This window comes from Rhinoraja longicauda, unplaced genomic scaffold (assembly GCF_053455715.1).
Source record: "Rhinoraja longicauda isolate Sanriku21f unplaced genomic scaffold, sRhiLon1.1 Scf000368, whole genome shotgun sequence".
NCBI lineage: Eukaryota > Metazoa > Chordata > Chondrichthyes > Rajiformes > Arhynchobatidae > Rhinoraja > Rhinoraja longicauda.
The window spans coordinates 10,021-37,243 of NW_027601586.1; the positions used below are offsets into that span (position 1 = coordinate 10,021).

The 27,223-nt window shown below is 47.8% G+C and overlaps 1 protein-coding gene across 1 annotated transcript; it reads left to right on the plus strand.

Moving 5' to 3' along the window:
• Positions 1–721: 721 nt before the first annotated feature.
• LOC144590867 (uncharacterized) lies at positions 722–27,223 on the plus strand. Its single transcript, XM_078395252.1, is given in 6 exon segments — positions 722–888; positions 980–1,350; positions 13,168–13,275; positions 13,966–15,177; positions 15,180–22,936; positions 22,938–27,223. Coding segments are annotated over 3 exon segments (12,840 nt in total). The 5' UTR covers positions 722–888; positions 980–1,350; positions 13,168–13,275; positions 13,966–14,372; the 3' UTR covers positions 27,216–27,223.

Genomic DNA, 27,223 nt, shown 5'->3' on the forward strand with positions numbered 1-27,223 from the left:
ACATAACAAAACTTTATTGTCATTCGGCACAACACCGAACGAAATTTCAGCAGTCACAGAAAAGAACACAGGACACACGACCCCAACACAAACATCCATCACAGTGACTCCAAACACCCCCTCACTGTGATGGAGGCAACAAAACTTCCCCTCTCCTCCCCCCGCACCCACGGACAGACAGCCCGAAACGTCCCGCGGCCGCACCGGGCGATGTTAAGTCCAGCGGCCGAGCCGCGCCGGGCACCGAAACGTCCCGCAGCCGAGCCGCGCCGGCGATGTTAAGTCCCGCAGCCGAGCCGCGCCGGGCACTGAAACGTCCCGCAGCCGAGCCGCACCGGGCACCGAAACGTCCCGCGATGTTAAGTCCCGCAGCCGAGCGGCGCCGGGCACTGAAACGTCCCGCAGCCGAGCCGCGCTGGCGATGTTAAGTCCAGCGGCCGAGCCGCGCCGGGCGATGGAAGGCCCCGCGGGCGAGCTGCGCCCCGGGGAAGAGACCTAATAAAAGAAAGGTTTCCCCCCCCCCCACATACACAGCCAAAAACAGAAACAAAAACCATCCCAACACTGACACTCGTGGTTTTATTAACTTCTGTAAAGTCACGCTTCAGCCTCCAATGATCCATGAATAAATCCCCAGCCTCTCCTTGTTACGCAAATCTGAAACCCACAGAGTCACATGGTTTCTGTGAAAAGCCAAGGATGTGGTTGGGGTGAAACTGAAAGCACTGTGGTTGGGGTGAAACTGAAAGCACTGTGGTTGGGGTGAAACTGAAAGCACTGAAGCTCTCAGTAAACCAAGGCACAACGTGGGCAGAAGTCACACTGACAACCTGAAGCAGCCACTCACCTGTCCGGGACACTGAAGGAAGGAGCTGGTAATCAGTCACTGTGCGTTTTGCTGTCTATTGGTCTGCGTTACACTTATTCAGTGCTGTCTCTGGTGTTCAGTTCACTCACCTTCCAATGTTATTTCTGGCAGAGTGTGGGCGGTGAGATCGTGTGATCGGAGCCACAGACACTACTCTGGTGAGAGGTAAGGCCAAGAGGGGGGACGGAGACCGGCAGTAGCTGTGGGATTGGCACGACGGAGGTATAGAAGGATGGACAGGTAGAGTGGGAGCGGTGAGATCGTGTGATCGGAGGTGGGTTACGATGGTTTGACGTGGGATAGTTCACCTTTGCGATGGTGCAGACGGCAGGGACCCGCAGCCGCCGCCGCTCGCTTCCGGAGATGCGATCGTGCGTTTTCAATGTATCTCCACTTACAATACATTCGGTGTCCGATGGGTTCCTCGGAACGGAACCCCATTGGAAGCTGAGGAGCCCCTGTACTTACACAGAACATAACGGGTACGAATGGGATGGTGTGGATCAGTGGGGAGAGGGGGGGGGGGGGGGGTGGGGAGGGGAGTGAGGGGGGGGGGGGTGGGGTGGGGGGGGGGGGGTTGGTGGGGGAGGGGGGGGGGTTGGAGGAGTGGGGGGAGGGGCGAGGGGTGCAGAGGAAGGGAGAGTGAGTGGGGGGGGGGAGGGTGTTAGACCAATGAAGGAGAGGTTTTGGGGAGTGTTAAGGGGGGGATGGAGTGGGGGATGTTTCTACATTTGACTGAAACTTACCCTCAATCGCACATCTAGTCTAAGTCCCATTTCCCCCGACCAAATTAGTTTAAAACCTTCCCAACAACAGGAGTAAAACTACCAGCGAGGATATTGGACCTTGCCCCATTCAGGTGCAAACTGACCTGCTAGTAGAGGCTGCACCCACTCCACAAATGTCCATGTCCCAGCATCCAAAGCCCTCCCTCCTCCACCACCCCTTTGGCCACACATTCATCTGGCCTAAAGACAATAGGTGCAGGAGGAAGCCATTCGGCCCTTCGAGCCAGCACCACCATTCAATGTGATCATGGCTGATCATTCTCAATCAGTACCCCGTTCCTGCCTTCTCCCCATACCCCCTGACTCTGCTATCCTTAAGAGCTCTATCTATCTCTCTCTTGAATGCATTCAGAGAACTGGCCTCCATTGCCTTCCCAGGCAGAGAATTCCACAGATTTACAACTCGGCAGAGAATTCCACAGATTTACAACTCTATATTCCTATATTCAGGAGCATGTGAGACCAGAAGCAATGCAGAGATTACAATCTTGAAGGTACTCAGTGTGACCTCTGCCCAGAATGTGCCTTGTTTTACTGAGAGCTTGTGCTTTCAGTTTCACCCGACCCCAACCACCCCCTTTGCTTTTCACAGAAACCACATGACTTAGAATCATTCCCCTGCCCTGAGAGTTTAAATGTGACTTTTCCTACACTCTCTTTCCCGATAGCTGCACACATACGCTTCCACGTTGTTGACTCCATCCCCCCAGTTTAGTTTAAACACACCCGTGTAGCAGTAGCATACCTGCCTGCCAGAATGTCAGTCCCCTTCCAATTGAGGTGCAACACATCCCCTTTGTACAGGTCACCCCTGTCCCCGAAGAGATTCCACTGATCTAGGAATCTAAACCCCGGCCCCAGCACCAACTCCTCAGCCACACATTCAGATCCCCTATCTCCCTGTTCCTACGCTCACTAGCACGGGGTACTGGAAGCAACACGGAGATAACCACCCTAGAAGTCCAGCTGTTCAGCCTCCTGCCTGGTTCTCTGTACTCACGTTGCAGAACCTCCTACCTCTTCTTACCCACCTCATTTGTGCTTACATGCACAACTACTTCCGGCTGCTCACCTTCCCTCTCGAGGATAACAATGTTTGAAGATATTTAGACAGGTACATTGATAGGAAGGTTTGGAGAGACACTACAGATGTGCCACATGTGTGTTTTCCCCATTTGAGAGACCAAATCCATGCAATAAGCAGCATGGTGCATCTGTTTGAGACAAGGATGGCCATGAGGGACTCCTGTACAACCCAGTTTATGGGGGAAGCTGAGAAATCAGGAGGAGATGATCATCTCGTTGAAGCCGTTCTATAGGCCTCCAAATAAGCAACAGGAATTAGAGGAACAAAAATATGGCAGGAGATTGTGGAGAGTTGTATAAACAGCAGACTGGTCATATTAGGAAATTTTAACTTTCTTAATACAGACTAGGACTATCAAAGTGTTAAGGTCATCGATGGGTGGAAATGAAGAGTGTTCAGGAACTGTATTCATGTACTACATAGATGACCTGCTATGGAGAGAGCCATGCTTGATCTACTCTTGTGAAATAGGGCAGGGCAAGTGATGGAGATGTCTCAGGGAAGCACTTTGGGACCAGTGGCCATAGTTCTATTCTTGGTCAGCATGGGTTAGTGTTGGGCCAGGCAGATGGCATCAGCCATGGATCTGTTGTGGCGGTTGGTGAACGAAGGTATCACAAAATGCTGGAGTAACTCAGCTGGTCAGGCAGCACCGCAGGAGATTTGTGATATCCGCAAATACTGTGCTAGATAGAGGCTGGATAGGCTGGGCCTGTTTACCCTGGAGTGCATGAGGCTGAGGGGTGGCACAGATAAGGTAAACATCCAGTCTTTTTTACCAGGATAGGGGACTCTAAAACTAGAGGGCACAGGTCAAAGGTGAGAGGGGAAAGATTTGAAAAGGGATTTGTGGGGCATTATTTACACACAGGATGGTGGTTTATGGGTCGAGCTGTTCGGGGGTAAACTGCAGGCAGGTACAATTACAACATTTCAAAGATACTGGGACAGGTACATGGATAGGAAAGATTTGGAGGGATATCAGTGAGGAGCAGGCAAGAGGGACGAGCTTGGTTGGGCAACATGGTGGAATTCATCCAAATGGCCTGTTCCGTGTCATACAGCTCGATGAATCTATGACTTCAAATGGCCAATGCATCCAGTCAGGAGCTGAAGTGGGTCATCCCTCCTGCACACATGGCCAACAGGGAACTGGGAATTTATGATTCCCCACATATTGACCATTGGACATCTTGGACTAAGCCCTTTGTCACTCACTTTCATTTAGAGTGCTGGTTACACTAACCACCTTCTTCCTCTCAATTCTACCTGTTACAATTTATCACCCCAACCTTTACTCTCACATCAGTGAATGATGGTAGGAAGCAGAAATAGAACTATCCACATTTGCTACTCACCATGTAGCTGCCACCACTGCCAGGCATCACTGTCTGATCCATGACATCCCCTCCAGCTCTGCTGCTGGTCTCCGGGAGCTGGGTCAGATATATTTATGCATCCGTCTCTCCAGATCCTCTCTTCCAGGTTCACCTCACTCACCACTGCTGCACACTTAGTTCCCGTGGCCTGTTGGATTCAATCAATCACTGTTTTTTTGTTGTTGTTTTTTTTGAAAAGCATATGTACAGATAGAAATAAAAGACAAATTTGTTACAAAGTTCTTACATAGCTTCAATTTTAAAAATTTTAAAGAGAGAAAATAAAAATAAAGAAGAAAGAAAAAAAAACTATAAACTATTGGGAAGAGAGAATTTAAAAAAAGTTATAACTATAGAAATTGAAGGGGGTAGATCCGGGAGACAATAACCACAGTTGTACATCCAACCCTAAACTCAAGTTTCAACTTTTAATTTAAAAAAATTATTTTAGTCCTGTGTCAAACCCATTTACTTTTCTAAAAATTCAATAAATGGAGACCATATTTTAAAAAATAAATCAGGTTTGTCAATTAAGGCAAATCTTATTTGTTCCAAATGCAAGGTCTCTGTCATTTCCGTAATCCACATTTTAAATGTGGGGGTTATTGTTTTTTTCCAAAATTTAAGTATTAATTTTTTCGCAGTTATTAAACTGTAATCAAGAAAATGTACCTAACTTGTTGTAAAGTTTGTAATATGTTCTGATAATCCTAATATTATTAATTTTGGATCCATATCCAATTGCTTATCGATAACTTTAGAAACTATTTTTAAAATATCCAATCAGAAATTTTGCATTTTTATGCGTTACAAAAATATGAGTTAAATTAGCTTCTTGAAATTGACATTTATCACAAATTGGAGAGATACTAGGAAAAATCCTATTTAATTTAGTCTTCGAATAATGTAGTCTATGTATTATTTTAAATTGTATTAAGGAATGTCTAGTATTTAATGAACATTGGTGTATGTGTTGTAAACTTTCATCCCATATATCTTGCATTATGAGTTGGTTCAATTCGTCCTCCCATGCTCGTCTATATGATTCTGATGACGGAATGTCAGTATCTAGGAGAGTATTATAAATAAAGGATATTAATTTATTTGAATTATAATGTCGATTCAGGCATACATCAAGAGTTTCTGGACCTCTAGATTTATATTCTTGCATGTGTAGTTTTACATAATCTCTAAGTTGTAAATATCTAAAATAATTATTAGCATGTAATCCGTACTGCTGTTGTAAATCACTGTTTTGAATGAAGATAGACACTAAATGCTAAAGTAACTCAGCAGGACAGGCAGCTTCTCTGGAGAGAAGGAATGGGTGACATTTTGTGTCGAGACAATAGACAATAGGTGCAGGAGGAGGCCATTCGGCCCTTCGAGCCAGCAACACCATTCAATGTGATAATGGCAGATCATTCTCAATCAGTACCCCATTCCTGTCTTCTCCCCATACCCCCTGACTCTGCTATCCTTAACAGCTCTATCTAGCTCTCTCTTGAATGCATTCAGAGAATTGGCCTCCACTGCCTTCTGAGGTAGAGAATTCCACAGATTCACAACTGTCTGACTGAAAAAGTTTTTCCTCATCTCAGTTCTAAATGGCCTACCCCTGATTCTTAAACTGTGGCCCCTTGTTCTGGACTCCGCCAACATTGGGAACATGTTTCCTGCCTCTAACATGTCCAACCCCATAATAATCTTATACATTTCGATAAGATCTCCTCTCATCCTTCTAAATTCCAGTGTATACAAGCCTAGTCGCTCCAGTCTTTCAACATATGACAGTCCAGCCATTCCGGGAATTAACCTAGTAAACCTACGCTGCAAGCCCTCAATAGCAAGAATATCCTTCCTCAAATTTGGAGTCCAAAACTGCACACGGTACTCCAGGTGAGGTCTCATTAGGGCCCTGTACAACTGCAGAAGGACCTCTTTGCTCGTATACTCAACTCCTCTTGTTATGAAGGCCAACATTCCATTGGCTTTCTTCACTGCCTGCTGTACCTGCATGCTTCCTTTCAGTGACTGATGCACTAGGACACCCAGATCTCGTTGTACATCCCCTTTTCCTAACTTGACACCATTCAGATAATACTCTGCCTTCCTATTCTTACCACCAAAGTGGATAACCTCACACGTATCCACATTAAACTGCATCTGCCATGCATCCGCCCACTCACACAACCTGTCCAAGTCACCCTGCAACCTCATAGCATCTTCCTCACAGTTCACACTGCCACCCAGCTTTGTATCATCTGCAAATTTGCTAATGGTACTTTTAATCCCTTCATCCAAGTAATTGATGTATATTGTAAATAGCTGCGGTCCCAGCACCGAGCCTTGCGGTACCCCACTGGTCAATGCCTGCCTTTCTGAAAGGGACCCATTTATCCCCACACTTTGCTTTCTGTCTATCAACCAATTTTCTATCCATGTCAGTACCCTACCTCCAAAACCATGTGCTCTAAATTTGCCCACCAATCTCCTATGTGGGACCTTGTCGAAGGCTTTCTGAAAGTTGAGATACAGCACATTAACTGGCTCTCCCCTGTCAATTTTCCTAGTTACATCCTCAAAAAGTTCCAGTAGATTAGTCAAGCATGATTTCCCCTTCATAAATCCATGCTGACTCGGAACGATCCTGTTACTGCTATCCAAATGCTCTGCAATTTCGTCTTTTATAATTGAAGACAGATCCAAAGTACCGGTTCAACTCGTCTGCCATTTCCTTGTTCCACATAATAAATTCCCCTGCTTCTGTCTTCAAGGGATGCCTTGATTATTTTTTTCCTCTTCACATACCTAAAAAAGCTTTTACTATCCGCCTTTATATTATTGGCTAGTTTACCCTCGTACCTCAACTTTTCTCCCCGTATGGCCTTTTTAGTCATCTTCTGTTGCTCTTTAAAAGAGTCCCAATCCTCTGGCTTCCCACTCTTCTTTGCTATGTTATACTTCTTCTCTTTTATTTTTATGCTGTCCTTGACATCCCTTGTCAGCCACGGGAGCCTCTTACTCCCCTTAGAATCTTTCCTCCTCTTTGGGATAAATTGATCCTGCAACTTCTGCATTATTCCCAGGAATACCTGCCATTGCTGTTCCACCGTCTTCCCTGCTAGGGCCTCCTTCCAGTCAATTCTGGCCAGCTCCTGCCTTATGTAATCCCCTTTGCTATACTGTAATACTGACACTTCCGATTTTCCCTTCTCCCTCTCAATTTATCATATCATATCATATATATACAGCCGGAAACAGGCCTTTTCGGCCCTCCAAGTCCGTGCCGCCCAGTGATCCCCGCACATTAACACTATCCTACACCCACTAGGGACAATTTTCACATTTACCCAGCCAATTAACCTACATACCTGTACGTCTTTGGAGGATAAAACTTCATTAACAAGTCATTAATGTGTATATTGTAAATTGCTGCGGTCCCAGCACCGAGCCTTGCGGTACCCCACTAGTTACTGCCTGCCATTCTGAAAGGGACCCATTTATCCCCACTCTTTGCTTTCTGTCTGTCAACCAATTTTCTATCCATGTCAGTACCCTACCTCCAATATCATGTGCTCTAAATTTGCCCACTAATCTCCAATGTGGAACCTTGTCAAAGGCTTTCTGAAAGTCAAGGTACACCACATCCACCGGCTCTCCCCGGTCAATTTTCCTAGTTACATCCTCAAAGAATTCCAGAAGATTAGTCAAGCATGATTTCCCCTTCGTAAATCCATGCTGACTCAGAACGATCCTGTTACTACTATCCAAATGCTCCGCGATTTCGTCTTTTATGATTGACTCCAGCATCTTCCCCACAACTGATGTCAGACTAACTGGTCTATAGTTTCCCGTTTTCTTTCTCTCTCCTTTCTTAAAAAGTGGGACAACATTTGCTACCCTCCAATCCACAGGAAATGATCCTGAATCTATAGAACATTGGAAAATGATCACCAATGCGTCCACAATTTCTAGAGCCACCTCCTTAAGTACTCTGGGATGCAGACCATCAGGCCCTGGGGATTTATCAGCCTTCAGTCCCATGAGTCTACCCAACACCATTTCCTGCCTAATGTGGATTTCCTTCAGTTCCTCCATCACCCTAGGATCTCTGGCCACTAGAACATCTGGGAGATTGCTTGTATCTTCCTTAGTGAAGACAGATCCAAAGTACCGGTTCAACTCGCCTGCCATTTCCTTGTTCCCCATAATAAATTCCCCCGCTTCTGTCTTCAAGGGACCCACATTTGCCTTGACTATTTTTTTCCTCTTTACATACCTAAAAAAGCTTTTACTATCCTCCTTTATATCATTGTCTAGTTTACCCTCGTACCTCATCTTTTCTCCCCGTATTGCCTTCTTAGTCATCTGCTGTTGCTCTTTAAAAGAGTCCCAATCCTCTGGCTTCCCACTCTTCTTTGCTTTGTTGTACTTCTTCTCTTTTATTTTTATGCTGTCCTTGACTTCCCTTGTCAGCCACCGACCGGGGTCTCCTGTAGTCCACGTTCGCTCCCCCCTGAAACAGTCTCCCACCTTCGCTCGACCTGGACCCTTGGCGTGACAGCCTCGCAGTAGGACATGTCCAGGAAACTCGCATTCCCGGATGGCCTTGAGGTCATGCAGCTGCTTTTCCAACTCCGCCACACGTCTATTCAGGAGCTGCACCTGGACACAGTTCTTGCAGGTGTAGCTCCCAGAAGCTCCAGCAGGAAACACACTGCACCAACTTATCCGCCATTACTTTAGTGTCAAAAAACAATTCAGGCTCAAAAACAAGCGTAATCTCCTCACCTCAGCCTCCTCGCCGAAGACTCGAAGCCAAAGACTCGCACTTTTCTCACAGGGCACTTCCCTCAACAGGGATGCACCCCTTGTGCAAGTCTTGCTTATATCAGTCACTAAATTACATATGACAGTCCCTCCATCCCAGGGATTAACCTGGTGAACCTACGCTGCACTGCCACAATAGCAAGGATGTCATTCCTCAAATTAGGAGACCAAAACTGCACACAATAATCCAGATGGGGTCTTACCAAGGCCCTATACTCCTGTACTCAAATCCTCTTGTTATGATGGCCAACATGCCATTAGATTTCTTCACTGCCTGCTGTACCTGCACGTTTACTTTCAGTGACTGGTGTACAAGGACACCCAGGTCTCGCTGCAGTTCCCACTTACCTAACCTGACACCATTGAGATAATAATCTGCCTCCTTATTTTTGCCGCCAAAGTGGATAACCTCACATTTATCTACATTACACTGCATCTGTCCCATTCCCAATGTGACCTTTCTGTCCTGGGCCTCCTCCGTTGTCAGAGTGAGGTTCAGAACAAATTGGGGGAACAGCACCTCATATTTTGCTTGGGTAGTTTACACCCCAGCGGTATGAACATTGACTTCTCCAACTTAGACAATAGACAAAAGACAATAGGTGCAGGAATAGGCCATTCGGCCCTTCGAGTCAGCACCACCATTCAATGTGTTCATGGCTGATCATTCTCAATCAGTACCCCGTTCCTGCCTTCTCCCCATACCCCCTGACTCCGCTATCTTTAAGAGCTCTATCTAGCTCTCTCTTGAAAGCATCCAAAGAATTGGCCTCCACTGCCTTCTGAGGCAGAGAATTCCACAGATTTACAACACTCTGACTGAAAAAGATTTTCCTCATCTCCGTTCTAAATGGCCTACACCTTATTCTTAAACTGTAGCCCCTTGTTCTGGACTCCCCCAACATTGGGAACATGTTTCCTGGCTCTAACGTGTCCAATCCCTTAATAATCTTATATGTTTCAATAAGATCCCCTCTCATCCTTCTAAATTCCAGTATATACAAGCCTAGTCGCATCTAAATTCCAGTGTATACAAGCCTAGTCTTTCAACATACGACAGTCCCGCCATTCCGGGAATTAACCTAAAGAACCTACGCTGCACTCCCTCAATAGCAAGAATATCCTTCCTTGAATTTGGAGACTACAACTGCACACAGTACTCCAGGTGCGGTCTCACTAGGGCCCTGTATAACGGCAAAAGGACCTCTTTGTTCCTATACTCAACTCCTCTTGTTATGAAGGCCAACATTCCATTGGCTTTCTTCACTGCCTGCTGTACCTGCATGCTTCCTTTCAGTGACTGATGCACTAGGACACCCAGATCTCGTTGTACGTCCCCTTTTCCTAACTTGAAACCATTCAGATAATATTCTGCCTTCCTATTCTTACCACCAAAGTGGATAACCTCACATTTATCCACATTAAACTGCATCTGCCATGGATCCGCCCACTCACACAATCTGTCTGAGTCATCCTGCAACCTCATAGCATCTTCCTCACAGTTCACACTGCCACCCAGCTTTGTGTCATCTACAAATTTGTTAATGTTACTTTTAATCCCTTCATCCAAGTCATTAATGTATATTGTAAATAGCTGCGGTCCCAGCACTGAGCCTTGCAGTACCCCACTTGTCACTGCCTTCCATTCTGAAAGGAACCCATTTATCCCCACTCTTTGCTTTCTGTTTGCCAACCAATTTTCTATCCATGTCTGTACCCTACCTCCAATACCATGTGCTCTCATTTTGCCCACTAATCTCCTATGTGGGACCTTGTCGAAGGCTTTCTGAAAGTCGAGGTACACTACATCCACTGGCTCTCCCCGGTCAATTTTCCTAGTTACATCCTCAAAAAATTCCAGAAGATTAGTCAAGCATGATTTCCCCTTCGTAAATCCATGGTGACTTGGAATGATCCTGTTACTGCTATCCAAATGCTCTGCAATTTCGTCTTTAATAATTGACTCCAACATGTTCCCCACCACTGATGTCAGACTAACTGGTCTATAATTTACCGTTTTCTCTCTCCCTCCTTTCTTGAAAAGTGGGACAACATTAGCTACCCCTCAATCCACCGGAACTGATCCTGAATATATAGAACATTGGAAAATGATCACCAATGCGTCCACAACTTCTAGCGCCACCTCCTTAAGTACCCTGGGATGCAGACCATCAGGCCCTGGGGATTTATCAGCGTGATGTCTCCGACTACATTTAACTCCGACTACTGTCTCTTACTACATTCTAACTTTGTCCCACCCCCTCCCCTGACATCAGTCTCAAGAAGGGTCTCGACCCGAAAAGTCACCCATTCCTTCTCTCCCGAGGTGCTGCCTGACCCGCTGAGTTACTCCAGCATTTTGTGTCTACCTTCGATTTAAACCAGCATCTGCAGATCTTTCTTACATAAGAAGCTATGGGAGTCAGTAGGTTTGTTCTAGATGTATGTCGATAGTCTGTCTCTTGTGATGGAGGCGGTGAGATATAGAAACAGTAGGGAGATGTCGGAGATGGTCCAAGAGGTTCACTTGCACCTCCTCCAACCTCATCTACTGTATCAGAGGTTCACTTGCACCTCCTCCAACCTCATCTACTGTATCAGAGGTTCACTTGCACCTCTTCCCAACCTCAATAGACAATAGGTGCAGGAGTAGGCCATTCAGCCCTTCAAGCCAGCACCGCCATTCAAAGCGATCATGGCTGATCACTCTCAATCAGTACCCCGTTCCTGCCTTCACCCCATACCCCCTCACTCCGCTATCCTTAAGAGCTCTATCCAGCTCTCTCTTGAAAGCATCCAACGAACTGGCCTCCACTGCCTTCTGAGGCAGAGAATTCCACACCTTCACCACTCTCTGACTGAAAAAGTTCTTCCTCATCTCCGTTCTAAATGGCCTACCCCTTATTCTTAAACTGTGGCCCCTTGTTCTGGACTCCCCCAACATTGCGAACATGTTTCCTGCCTCTAATGTGTCCAATCCCCTAATTATCTTATATGTTTCAATAAGATCCCCCCTCATCCTTCTAAATTCCAGTGTATACAAGCCTAATTGCTCCAGCCTTTCAACATATGACAGTCCCGCCATTCCGGGAATTAACCTAGTGAACCTACGCTGCACGCCCTCAATAGCAAGAATATCCTTCCTCAAATTTGGAGACCAAAACGGCACACAGTACTCCAGGTGCGGTCTCACCAGGGCACGTTACAACTGTAGAAGGACCTCTTTGCTCCTATACTCAACTCCTCTTGTTATGAAAGCCAACATTCCATTGGCTTTCTTCACTGCCTGCTGTACCTGCATGCTTCCTTTCAGTGACTGATGCACTCGGACACCCAGATCTCGTTGAACATCCCCTCTTCCTAACTTGACACCATTACATCCCCTCTTCCTAACTTGACACCATTTCATGTTTCCCCTGTTCCAGGTGTGGACTCCTGTATATCGGCGAGACAAAGCGCAGGCTCGGCAATCGTTACGCTGAACACCTCTGCCCAGTCCACCTAAACCTCCCGGATCTCCCGGTTGCTCAACACTTTAACTTCCCCTCCCATTCCCACACTGACCTTTCTGTCCTGGGCATCCTCCATTGTCAGAGTGAGCTTACAGCCCAGCGCTATGAACATTGAATTCTCTAACTTCAAGTAGCCCTTGCTTTCCCTCTCTCTATCCCCTCCCCCTTTCCAGAGAGCCCACCAGTCTTACTGTCTCCGACTACATCCTATCTCTGTACCGCCCACTCCCCTGACATCAGTCTGAAGAAGGGTCTCGACCCCAAACATCACCCATTCCTTCTCTCCAGAGATGCTGCCTGCCCGCTGAGTTACTCCAGCATTTTGTAACTATCTTCGATTTGAAACAGCATCTGCAGTTCGTTCCTACACTGTTTTGAATGAACTCAGTGACTGAGTCTCCAGAGAACTCTGGGGTCAAGAACTCTGAAGATCCACCAGCCTCCAGATGAAGAGGTTTCTCCTCACCTTGGTCATTTATAGCCCACCCTTACTCTGAGATTGTGACCCCCGACCCTGGATACCACAGCCAGGAGAAACCTCCTCCCTGTGTCCAGTCTATCAAGCATGGTAGAATTTCACAAGTTTCTGCAAGATCGCTGTCTTTTGAACACCAAGAATAGAGGCCAGCTTTACTCTATTTCTCCTCATGTGACAAACCCGTGTAAACCTGAAACTTGGTCTCTGTTTCTCTCTCCATAGACACTGCCTGAACCCCTGAGCACTTCCTGGATTCTCTGATTTTACCCCAGGAAACTGTCTGGAAAATCTTCAATGCACTCCCTCTATTGAAAGTGCACCTTTCATTAGGTAAGGGCACCAGGTTTGTACACAATCCTTCAGATATGGTCTCAATAAAGACACACATCAGAAAGCATTCTATCCAGATGCATTACGACTTGGTTTGGAAACTTTAGAAACTCTGCCCAAGACGACAAGATATTACAGAGTTGTGGATGTAGCCCAGCCCATCAGATAGATCAGACCCCCCCTCCCCCCATGGACTACATTAACACTTCACGCTACCTCAGGAAAACAGCCAACATCATCAAAGACCACTCATACCAGGGTCATTCCCACTTTTCCCACTCTTCCGTCAGGCAGAGACTACAAAAGCATGAAGACACATACTAGCACATTCAGGAGCAACTACTTCCCTGCTGCTGTCAGATTATTGAATGGTCCTCCCATAAAATAAAGGGATAATCCCAGTCTCACAATCTAACAACAGTAATACCAATAATAAACCAACAGCAATAGCTCATTGAGGTTCTTGCACATTTTAATCTGCACTTTCTCTGTAACTGTAACCGGGTAGACTATATTCCACACTGGTATATTTCTTTTTGTGCTGCCTATTGTACTTTTGTAAAGCTTCATTGTATCATGTATAGAATGATTTGACTGGATTGTATGCAGAGTTTTTTTACTGTATCTCAATACACATGACAATAATAATCCAATTCCAAGGCCAGGTATAATTCTGGTGACCAATTCCAGGTACCCACGGTGATCCCACACTGACTGTACTTGACACACGGTGCCAGGACAACAAGAGGATCGTCAGTCAGAGCCAAAGAAGTGACCAGCCCTGTGATTCCAGGATAGGAACTCCAGCACTCCAACACATCACAACTTGGTAGTCTGGGGTCTGTGAAATATCCCAGGACAGGAGATTGGACAACTGGATAAATCCTGGGCCAGTATCCAGGCACCGTGCGATATTGTGGAATAGGAGCCCAGGCCTCAAGGTAGATACTGGGACAGAAACGTACAACTGGTGAAGATTCACCCAAGTGCAACAAACAAGACAGGAGCCCTGACATCCTGGGAATTCCAGGTAAAGAACCACCTCTCTGGGAAAGAGCTTACAGATCCCAGGAAGTACATTCACCCAGTCAGAGGGAATGGAGAGTGTTTCATCAACTTTAAATAGCTGGTCTGGAAACCTGAACACTCCACAACTTGTGAGGAATTTGGGTTTACAGGATCATTATCCTCACAAACTGTCACTGGTGTCCATGCGGGAGGTATCCTGGGATAAACTGGACGACAGCAAACCAACTCGACCAGAAGAACTTCCTTGGCAATATCTCCAAATGATCCTCTCAGCTAATTCACTGGCGAGGAATCCTGAATGGCCCCCTGCTCAGTCCACAGACGGTCACAGCAGTGACGATAAAGACTTCAGTGATTTATTTGAAGTGAAAGGGCCAGGAGATTCTGGAATGAACCCTCTGGATATCATTGCTGCCATTTTCCTCTGTGCCGACCACTCTCTACAGCAGGAACTGATGCTGAAGATGTCTCTGTGCCAACTTGCATTGCCCTTTCTGCTGCCGGAAGGGCACAGTTACCCCAGGGACAAGGTGAGGGGACCCATGGAAGGGCCTGGTGCCACCCTTCTCCTCTGGGCCATGAGGCCCATTGTTAAAATGTGGTGCCCACAATCTCCCACAGGGAGCAGCCGCGTTGTGGAGATGCCCATCGTGACAGCACCCGTGCCAACTGTCTCCTTCCTCAGACTCGGAAGGTGCACGGTGTCCAAATCCAGAGTCCTCAATCTCACCTTGAGCCAGACCCAGCTGCAGCAGAACATCTTCCTGCACTCCGGGATGGAATGTGGGAATGTGCCTCGTGGGATATCGGATGGGATGGCTGAGATCAGCTGGTATCTACCTTCTGGGAAGAGCAACACGGACATTTTGCCAGAGCTGCTGCATTCATCAACCTCCGAGGTGATGCTGAAACTTACCAGGGACACACTCGGTTTCTGGCAAAAGTCTCTGCTGCTCTCTTTGTTTTCACTGACGTTATCGGTGAGACGGAAAGAGAATTCCTCACCTCTCTCGCACAGTCACCGGCAAAACTCTTTCTGATAGTGACCACTTGCATCAGTGAGCAACACATCAACCCTGAGCAGGTAAAGAAACTGTTCAAAGATCTGAAGTTACAACCTCAACAATGCATTGTTCGGACAAATGTAAACGAGGCCGAACTTGTGGAAAAACTACGTTCTCAGATAAAACAAGTGATTCCCAGGAGTGACGGGGACCAGAACTTCCTGAGTCTGGAACAAATGGGTGACATTGCGAGGGAAAGTGGGATTCAGGTCGATGAACATCACCCTGAAATACAACGGGCCAAGGACCTGACATCCAAACCACAGAGAGAGGCCGACCCTGGAGACGGCAGGGAATCAGAGGATCCATGTCACCGGCATTCACCAGGTCTCCCAGAGGGAATGATTGGTATTGCACCAACTGGAAATAACCAGGCAGAAAATCGGATCCCTCCACAACTAGTGAGGGATTTGGGTTTACAGGATCATTATCCTCACAAACTCTCACTGGTGTCCATGCGGGAGGTATCCTGGGATAAACTGGACAACAGCAAACCAACTCGATACGAAGATCTTCCTTGGAGATTTCTCCAAATGATCCTCTCAGCTAATTCACTGGCGAGGAATCCTGAATGGCCCCCTGCTCAGTCTTCAAAAGACAACAACGATGACGTAGACGATTTCAGCCATTTCATTCAAGCACAAGGGCCGGTAGATTCTGGGATGAACCCTCTGGATATCATTGCTGCCATTTTCCTCTGTGCCGACCACTCTCTCCAGCAGGAACTGATGCTGAAGATGTCTCTGTGCCAACTTGCATTGCCCTTTCTGCTTCCGGAAGGGCACAGTTACCCCAGGGACAAGGTGAGGGGACCCATGGAAGGGCCTGGTGCCACCCTTCTCCTCTGGGCCATGAGGCCCATTGTTAAAATGTGGTGCCCACAATCTCCCACAGGGAGCAGCCGCTTTGTGGAGATGCCCATCGTGACAGCACCCGTGCCAACTGTCTCCTTCCTCAGACTCGGAAGGTGCACGGTGTCCAAATCCAGAGTCCTCAATCTCACCTTGAGCCAGACCCAGCTGCAGCAGAACATCTTCCTGCACTCCGGGATGGAATGTGGGAATGTGCTCCGTGGGATATCGGATGGGATGGCGGAGATCAGCTGGTATCTACCTTCTGGGAAGAGCAACACGGACATTTTCCCAGAGGCTGCTGCATTCATCAACCTCCGAGGTGATGCTGAAACTTACCAGGGACACACTCGGTTTCTGGCAAAAGTCTCTGCTGCTCTCTTTGTTTTCACTGACGTTATCGGTGAGACGGAAAGAGAATTCCTCACCTCTCTCGCACAGTCACCGGCAAAACTCTTTCTGATAGTGAACACTTACATCAGTGAGCAACACATCACCCCTGAGCAGGTAAAGAAACTGTTCAAAGATCTGAAGTTACAACCTCAACAATGCATTGTTCGGACAAATGTAAACGAGGCCGAACTTGTGGAAAAACTACGTTCTCAGATAAAACAAGTGATTCCCAGGAGTGACGGGGACCAGAACTTCCTGAGTCTGGAACAAATGGGTGACATTGCGAGGGAAAGTGGGATTCAGGTCGATGAACATCACCCTGAAATACAACGGGCCAAGGACCTGACATCCAAACCACAGAGAGAGGCCGACCCTGGAGACGGCAGGGAATCAGAGGATCCATGTCACCGGCATTCACCAGGTCTCCCAGAGGGAATGATTGGTATTGCACCAACTGGAAATAACCAGGCAGAAAATCGGATCCCTCCACAACTAGTGAGGGATTTGGGTTTACAGGATCATTATCCCCACAAACTCTCACTGGTGTCCATGCGGGAGGTATCCTGGGATAAACTGGACGACAGCAAACCAACTCGACACGAAGATCTTCCTTGGAGATTTCTCCAAATGATCCTCTCAGCTAATTCACTGGCGAGGAATCCTGAATGGCCCCCTGCTCAGTCTTCAAAAGACAACAACGATGACGTAGACGATTTCAGCCATTTCATTCAAGCACAAGGGCCGGTAGATTCTGGGATGAACCCTCTAGATATCATTGCTGCCATTTTCCTCTGTGCCGACCACTCTCTCCAGCAGGAACTGATGCTGAAGATGTCTCTGTGCCAACTTGCATTGCCCTTTCTGCTGCCAGAAGGGCACAGTTACCCCAGGGACAAGGTGAGGGGACCCATGGAAGGGCCTGGTGCCACCCTTCTCCTCTGGGCCATGAGGCCCATTGTTAAAATGTGGTGCCCACAATCTCCCACAGGGAGCAGCCGCTTTGTGGAGATGCCCATCGTGACAGCACCCGTGCCAACTGTCTCCTTCCTCAGACTCGGAAGGTGCACGGTGTCCAAATCCAGAGTCCTCAATCTCACCTTGAGCCAGACCCAGCTGCAGCAGAACATCTTCCTGCACTCCGGGATGGAATGTGGGAATGTGCTCCGTGGGATATCGGATGGGATGGCGGAGATCAGCTGGTATCTACCTTCTGGGAAGAGCAACACGGACATTTTCCCAGAGGCTGCTGCATTCATCAACCTCCGAGGTGATGCTGAAACTTACCAGGGACACACTCGGTTTCTGGCAAAAGTCTCTGCTGCTCTCTTTATTTTCATTGACGTTATCGGTGAGACGGAAAGAGAATTCCTCACCTCTCTCGCACAGTCACCGGCAAAACTCTTTCTGATAGTGAACACTTACATCAGTGAGCAACACATCACCCCTGAGCAGGTAAAGAAACTGTTCAAAGATCTGAAGTTACAACCTCAACAATGCATTGTTCGGACAAATGTAAACGAGAACAAATTTGTGGAAAAACTACGTTCTCAGATAAAACAAGTAATTCCCAGGAGTGACGGGGACCAGAGCTTCCTGAGTCTGGAACAAATGGCTGACATTGCGAGGGAAAGTGGGATTCAGGTCGATGAACATCAGCCTGAAATACAACTGGCCAAGGACCTGACGTCCAAACCACAGAGAGAGGCCGACCCTGGAGACGGCAGGGAACCAGAGGATCCATGTCACCAACATTCACCAGGTCTCCCAGAGGGAATGATTGATGTTCCACCAGCTGGAAATAACCAGGCTGAAAATCAGAGCCCCCTACAACTAGTGAGGGATTTGGGTTTACAGGATCATTATCCTCACAAACTGTCACTGGTGTCCATGCGGGAGGTATCCTGGGATAAACTGGACGACAGCAAACCAACTCGACCAGAAGAACTTCCTTGGCAATATCTCCAAATGATCCTCTCAGCTAATTCACTGGCGAGGAATCCTGAATGGCCCCCTGCTCAGTCCACAGACGGTCACAGCAGTGACGATAAAGACTTCAGTGATTTATTTGAAGTGAAAGGGCCAGGAGATTCTGGAATGAACCCTCTGGATATCATTGCTGCCATTTTCCTCTGTGCCGACCACTCTCTCCAACAGGAACTGATGCTGAAGATGTCTCTGTGCCAACTTGCATTGCCCTTTCTGCTGCCGGAAGGGCACAGTTACCCCAGGGACAAGGTGAGGGGACCCATGGAAGGGCCTGGTGCCACCCTTCTCCTCTGGGCCATGAGGCCCATTGTTAAAATGTGGTGCCCACAATCTCCCACAGGGAGCAGCCGCGTTGTGGAGATGCCCATCGTGACAGCACCCGTGCCAACTGTCTCCTTCCTCAGACTCGGAAGGTGCACGGTGTCCAAATCCAGAGTCCTCAATCTCACCTTGAGCCAGACCCAGCTGCAGCAGAACATCTTCCTGCACTCCGGGATGGAATGTGGGAATGTGCCTCGTGGGATATCGGATGGGATGGCTGAGATCAGCTGGTATCTACCTTCTGGGAAGAGCAACACGGACATTTTGCCAGAGGCTGCTGCATTCATCAACCTCCGAGGTGATGCTGAAACTTACCAGGGACACACTCGGTTTCTGGCAAAAGTCTCTGCTGCTCTCTTTGTTTTCACTGACGTTATCGGTGAGACGGAAAGAGAATTCCTCACCTCTCTCGCACAGTCACCGGCAAAACTCTTTCTGATAGTGAACACTCACATCAGTGAGAAACACATCACCCCTGAGCAGGTAAAGAAACTGTTCAAAGATCTGAAGTTACAACCTCAACAATGCATTGTTCGGACAAATGTAAACGAGGCCGAACTTGTGGAAAAACTACGTTCTCAGATAAAACAAGTGATTCCCAGGAGTGACGGGGACCAGAACTTCCTGAGTCTGGAACAAATGGGTGACATTGCGAGGGAAAGTGGGATTCAGGTCGATGAACATCACCCTGAAATACAACGGGCCAAGGACCTGACATCCAAACCACAGAGAGAGGCCGACCCTGGAGACGGCAGGGAATCAGAGGATCCATGTCACCGGCATTCACCAGGTCTCCCAGAGGGAATGATTGGTATTGCACCAACTGGAAATAACCAGGCAGAAAATCGGATCCCTCCACAACTAGTGAGGGATTTGGGTTTACAGGATCATTATCCTCACAAACTCTCACTGGTGTCCATGCGGGAGGTATCCTGGGATAAACTGGACAACAGCAAACCAACTCGACACGAAGATCTTCCTTGGAGATTTCTCCAAATGATCCTCTCAGCTAATTCACTGGCGAGGAATCCTGAATGGCCCCCTGCTCAGTCTTCAAAAGACAACAACGATGACGTAGACGATTTCAGCCATTTCATTCAAGCACAAGGGCCGGTAGATTCTGGGATGAACCCTCTGGATATCATTGCTGCCATTTTCCTCTGTGCCGACCACTCTCTCCAACAGGAACTGATGCTGAAGATGTCTCTGTGCCAACTTGCATTGCCCTTTCTGCTTCCGGAAGGGCACAGTTACCCCAGGGACAAGGTGAGGGGACCCATGGAAGGGCCTGGTGCCACCCTTCTCCTCTGGGCCATGAGGCCCATTGTTAAAATGTGGTGCCCACAATCTCCCACAGGGAGCAGCCGCTTTGTGGAGATGCCCATCGTGACAGCACCCGTGCCAGCTGTCTCCTTCCTCAGACTCGGAAGGTGCACGGTGTCCAAATCCAGAGTCCTCAATCTCACCTTGAGCCAGACCCAGCTGCAGCAGAACATCTTCCTGCACTCCGGGATGGAATGTGGGAATGTGCTCCGTGGGATATCGGATGGGATGGCGGAGATCAGCTGGTATCTACCTTCTGGGAAGAGCAACACGGACATTTTCCCAGAGGCTGCTGCATTCATCAACCTCCGAGGTGATGCTGAAACTTACCAGGGACACACTCGGTTTCTGGCAAAAGTCTCTGCTGCTCTCTTTGTTTTCACTGACGTTATCGGTGAGACGGAAAGAGAATTCCTCACCTCTCTCGCACAGTCACCGGCAAAACTCTTTCTGATAGTGACCACTTACATCAGTCAGCAACACATCACCCCTGAGCAGGTAAAGAAACTGTTCAAAGATCTGAAGTTACAACCTCAACAATGCATTGTTCGGACAAATGTAAACGAGGCCGAACTTGTGGAAAAACTACGTTCTCAGATAAAACAAGTGATTCCCAGGAGTGACGGGGACCAGAACTTCCTGAGTCTGGAACAAATGGGTGACATTGCGAGGGAAAGTGGGATTCAGGTCGATGAACATCACCCTGAAATACAACGGGCCAAGGACCTGACATCCAAACCACAGAGAGAGGCCGACCCTGGAGACGGCAGGGAATCAGAGGATCCATGTCACCGGCATTCACCAGGTCTCCCAGAGGGAATGATTGGTATTGCACCAACTGGAAATAACCAGGCAGAAAATCGGATCCCTCCACAACTAGTGAGGGATTTGGGTTTACAGGATCATTATCCCCACAAACTCTCACTGGTGTCCATGCGGGAGGTATCCTGGGATAAACTGGACAACAGCAAACCAACTCGACACGAAGATCTTCCTTGGAGATTTCTCCAAATGATCCTCTCAGCTAATTCACTGGCGAGGAATCCTGAATGGCCCCCTGCTCAGTCTTCAAAAGACAACAACGATGACGTAGACGATTTCAGCCATTTCATTCAAGCACAAGGGCCGGTAGATTCTGGGATGAACCCTCTGGATATCATTGCTGCCATTTTCCTCTGTGCCGACCACTCTCTCCAGCAGGAACTGATGCTGAAGATGTCTCTGTGCCAACTTGCATTGCCCTTTCTGCTTCCGGAAGGGCACAGTTACCCCAGGGACAAGGTGAGGGGACCCATGGAAGGGCCTGGTGCCACCCTTCTCCTCTGGGCCATGAGGCCCATTGTTAAAATGTGGTGCCCACAATCTCCCACAGGGAGCAGCCGCTTTGTGGAGATGCCCATCGTGACAGCACCCGTGCCAACTGTCTCCTTCCTCAGACTCGGAAGGTGCACGGTGTCCAAATCCAGAGTCCTCAATCTCACCTTGAGCCAGACCCAGCTGCAGCAGAACATCTTCCTGCACTCCGGGATGGAATGTGGGAATGTGCTCCGTGGGATATCGGATGGGATGGCGGAGATCAGCTGGTATCTACCTTCTGGGAAGAGCAACACGGACATTTTCCCAGAGGCTGCTGCATTCATCAACCTCCGAGGTGATGCTGAAACTTACCAGGGACACACTCGGTTTCTGGCAAAAGTCTCTGCTGCTCTCTTTATTTTCATTGACGTTATCGGTGAGACGGAAAGAGAATTCCTCACCTCTCTCGCACAGTCACCGGCAAAACTCATTCTGATAGTGAACACTCACATCAGTGAGAAACACATCACCCCTGAGCAGGTAAACAAACTGTTCAAAGATCTGAAGTTACAACCTCAACAATGCATTGTTCGGACAAATGTAAACGAGAACAAATTTGTGGAAAAACTACGTTCTCAGATAAAACAAGTAATTCCCAGGAGTGACGGGGACCAGAGCTTCCTGAGTCTGGAACAAATGGCTGACATTGCGAGGGAAAGTGGGATTCAGGTCGATGAACATCAGCCTGAAATACAACTGGCCAAGGACCTGACGTCCAAACCACAGAGAGAGGCCGACCCTGGAGACGGCAGGGAACCAGAGGATCCATGTCACCAACATTCACCAGGTCTCCCAGAGGGAATGATTGATGTTCCACCAGCTGGAAATAACCAGGCTGAAAATCAGAGCCCCCTACAACTAGTGAGGGATTTGGGTTTACAGGATCATTATCCTCACAAACTGTCACTGGTGTCCATGCGGGAGGTATCCTGGGATAAACTGGATGACAGCAAACCAACTCGACCAGAAGATCTTCCTTGGCGATTTCTCCAAATGATCCTCTCAGCTAATTCACTGGCGAGGAATCCTGAATGGCCCCCTGCTCAGTCTTCAAAAGACAACAACGATGACGTAGAAGATTTCAGCTATTTGTTTCTTGCACAAGGGCCAGGAGATTCTGGGATGAACCCTCTGGATATCATTGCTGCCATTTTCCTTTGTGCCGACCACTCTCTCCAACAGGAACTGATGCTGAAGATGTCTCTGTGCCAACTTGCATTGCCCTTTCTGCTGCCGGAAGGGCACAGTTACCCCAGGGACAAGGTGAGGGGACCCATGGAAGGGCCTGGTGCCACCCTTCTCCTCTGGGCCATTGTTAAAATGTGGTGCCCACAATCTTCCCCCAGGGAGCAGCCGCTTTGTGGAGATGCCCATCGTGACAGCACCCATGCCAACGGTCTCCTTCCTCAGACTCGGAAGGTGCACGGTGTCCAAATCCAGAGTCCTCAATCTCACCTTGAGCCAGACCCAGCTGCAGCAGAACATCTTCCTGCACTCCGGGATGGAATGTGGGAATGTGCCCCGTGGGATATCGGATGGGATGGCTGAGATCAGCTGGTATCTACCTTCTGGGAAGAGCAACACGGACATTTTCCCAGAGGCTGCTGCATTCATCAACCTCCGAGGTGATGCTGAAACTTACCAGGGACACACTCGGTTTCTGGCAAAAGTCTCTGCTGCTCTCTTTATTTTCATTGACGTTATCGGTGAGACGGAAAGAGAATTCCTCACCTCTCTCGCACAGTCACCGGCAAAACTCTTTCTGATAGTGAACACTCACATCAGTGAGAAACACATCACCCCTGAGCAGGTAAAGAAACTGTTCAAAGATCTGAAGTTACAACCTCAACAATGCATTGTTCGGACAAATGTAAACGAGGCCAAACTTGTGGAAAAACTACGTTCTCAGATAGAACAAGTGATTCTAATGAGGGACAGGGACCAGAGCTTCCTGAGTCTGGAACAAATGGGTGACATTGCGAGGGAAAGTGGGATTCAGGTCGATGAACATCAGCCTGAAATACAACGGGCCAAGGACCTGACCAAAATACTGGGCAGTCTTGACCCAGCAGACATCACTGGGTATAAAAAGAGAGTGCTGCCCTTTCATGGAGAGCCCTGGCAAGGGCTGTCTAAAGTTGAGAAAGAGAAGTGTCGGATGAAACTCCGTGGGGACAGAAGCACAGAGACGTATAACCACGAGCTGGACCAAGAGAAGAAAAGAATCCGGGAAACTCAGCTCAGACAGAGCCTGTCGGAGGAGATGCAGATGTTCATTGACCACCTCACTGGTCCTTGTGGGGATGACAGGGCCATTTCCTTGCAGTGGCTGAAGCTGATGCTGGACAGTAAATCAAGGGAAATCATGGCAGGGTTGCGCAGGGATTATAAAGAACTGAGCAAAGACTCAATGCAGAAGGTCAAGGAGCTGAAGGACATGGATCAGAAGATGACTGATAGTTCCCTGGGACTTGAGCATTTCATGAGAGAACTGGGCCAGGTTTATGAACTCTCAGTGACACAACACAACATCAAGCAACAAACACAGATCCACCCGCATGTGCTTCAGTTACCGGGTGTTGCTGCTGAACTGTTGCTGGATGGGTTCCCACTGGAGCTCATTGATGGAGACGTCTCCAACGTTCCTGTTTCATGGATCACTGCTGTACTGGAAGCAGTGGCTGAGAAGGTGGGACGTGCTTCCCGAGTGTTTGTGCTGACAGTGATTGGAGTTCAGAGCACGGGCAAGTCCACGCTCCTCAATACAATGTTCTGTTTGCGGTTTGCTGTGAGCAGCGGCAGATGTACTCGAGGGGCCTACATGCAGCTGATGAAGGTCACAGGGAGCCTGGCGGAGGAGCTGGGCTGTGACTTCATCCTGGTCATTGACACGGAGGGGTTGAGAGCTCCAGAACTTGCAACACTAACAGACAGCTATGAACACGACAATGAGCTGGCAACATTCGTGGTGGGATTAAGCAACATAACGTTGGTAAACATAGGCATGGAAAACATCGCAGAGATGAAAGATATTTTACAGATTGTCGTTCATTCCTTACTCCGTATGAAACTGACGGGGAAAAGACCAAAGTGTATATTTGTCCACCAGAATGTTGGGGATGTGAGTGCACACGATCAGAATCTGAGAGGCCGTCAGAAACTCCTGGAACAGCTGGATAAGATGACAGAGGCTGCAGCAAAACTGGAGAAGCTGGAGGGAGTAACGTTCTGTGATGTGATGGAGTACGATGCTGACAAGGACAACTGGTACATCCCTGGTCTGTGGCAAGGTACGCCCCCAATGGCTGCCGTCAACACTGGCTACAGTGAACACGTCTTCCAACTGAAGAACAGTCTCATTCAATGTTTACTCAAAGGGAAAGCAGAACAAGGAGCTCTCACAATCCCAGACTTCACCAAATGGGTGACTGGGCTCTGGGAGCAGGTGAAACATGAGAATTTCATTTTCTGCTTCCAGAACAGTCTGTTCGCAGAGGCTTACAACCAGCTCTCTGTGATGTACAAGGGCTGGGAGTGGGAGCTCCGCAAATATACACACTCCTGGGGAAATGAGGCTGAAAACAGAGTAAACAATGCCAGTGGTGACCTCAACCAACTGCTCCAAACACTGGAACGTGAGATCAGGAGGGAGATTAACAAAAGGGAGGGTGAGACTCTGGATAAACTAAAAGCTCTGTTTGAAAGTGGGGCTGATAACGTCCAGCTGATGGAGAAATACAGGGAGGAGTTCAAACTCAGCATCTCCAGTTTATGTACACGGCTTCAGTACGATTCAATGCAGAGATGTAGGGATGCTGTGAACAGACGTGTGGGACTGCAGGAAGTGGATGATATCTGGAATAAATTTCACCAGAAGATCGAACAACAGGTCAAGGAGCTTTTATTAAAGTGTAAAGGGTCAAATCAGGAGTTGGGTGACAAGGAACTGCAAACTGCCTTTGGAAAGATGTGGCAAGACACACTGTCACAGCTGGACTATCAGCCCTGCAGAGAAAGAAACATTGAACTGGAGATTGAAAATCTTCTCAGAGACCACACAGCAGCTCAAGGAAGGGTGATTAATGAAATCCTAGAAAGAAAATCTCTCAGTAAACGGGGAACCCAGTGCTTTCAAATTGAAGGGAAACACATCAACACGACATGGATGAGAAATGTTAAAACCACAATTGGGATATCCTCGCACCAAAAAGATATTAATCGGGCAGCAATGATAACACGGTCCCTCGAGATTGAATGCCATCAATGGATCAGTAACATCACAAAAATGGACATGAATTATGACATTAAATATTGTATTGATCTTTTGAATATTATCGAGGAGAAAATTAACAATATTTCACATCCAAACTTCACAATGAGTGAGGAATTCAGGGCTGAGTTTAAACTTCACCTGTGTGGTTACGCTGTACCAAGATTCCAAGAGATGCAGACAAGGTTCATCCAGAAACATGACCCGCGGCAAAGACTGGGAAACATGAAGGGTCAATACTTTGATCTCTTCATGGACATTTACACAGAGCAGGATGAGAACCAGAGACAAGCACAACGGTTTGCACAATCTTGTTTCTTGCCAGCTCTCAGAGACGCCACCCTCAAGGCTCTGAGTGTGAACATCGTGGATGATATGAAACAAAATGACCCTAAGAGAAAGTACAGTCTCCGCAACAACTTCACTGTGGCCCTCCTGGTGCACTTGAAACAAAGGGGTACATTTGATGGCTATCACCGGTATATCACTGACCTTGAGAATTTGGCCAAAGACTGGCTCCATCAGCAGGTTATTGAACACTGCAGGACACAACGTGATGGGGAGAGCACGTTTACCCGACTGGCTAAAGGAATCCTCACACAGATCACTGGGCAAGCTAAAGAGGTTGTTGAGGATGCGGTGATGCAGAACTTTGCTGGAAATGTTCAGAGCTTCCTGGACATGTTTGTTGAGAAGTTAAACACCAGGATCTCAATGCCCAAAGATGAAATGAACCTCGTTCTGTTTCACGGTGATGGTGATGGCAAGAAATGGGCAGAAGCAGTTCTGCCATCTATTGAAGAGGTGGAGCAGAGACTCCTCAATGAGGTAACAGGCTGGGATGTCCAAGCAAAGATTGGAGAATTATCCATTAAACCCAATGAAGAGCTGTTCAAAGGGTTATTCAGCTGTACTAAGAAATGTCCTTTCTGTGAGGTTTTCTGTGACTCAGAGACCCCGGTACATTCACAGCACTCTTGTAAGCAGCACAGACCTGAAGGACTCAATGGCTATCACTTCATAAAAAGTGAACGTCTTGTAACTGATGTCTGCACAGCTTCAGTCGCAGGTAATGGATCATTCAAAAATGAAGCCACAAATGGGGAATTGAAACCCTTCAAGGATTACCAAACTGTCAATGATTACTACAAATCCTGGATCATCCAGCGGGAGATTTCCGCACAGGCAGCATCCTATTGGAAGAAGGTTTTCTACACTTTCAATAAGAAGTTTGCTGAAATATATGGAGCAAAACCTGCAGAGATCGATGAAGCCTGGAACATTGACTGGGATGTAGTGAGGGAAGATCTGAATAAGACATATAACACAGACATTCAGTCTTGGTGAAGTCCATT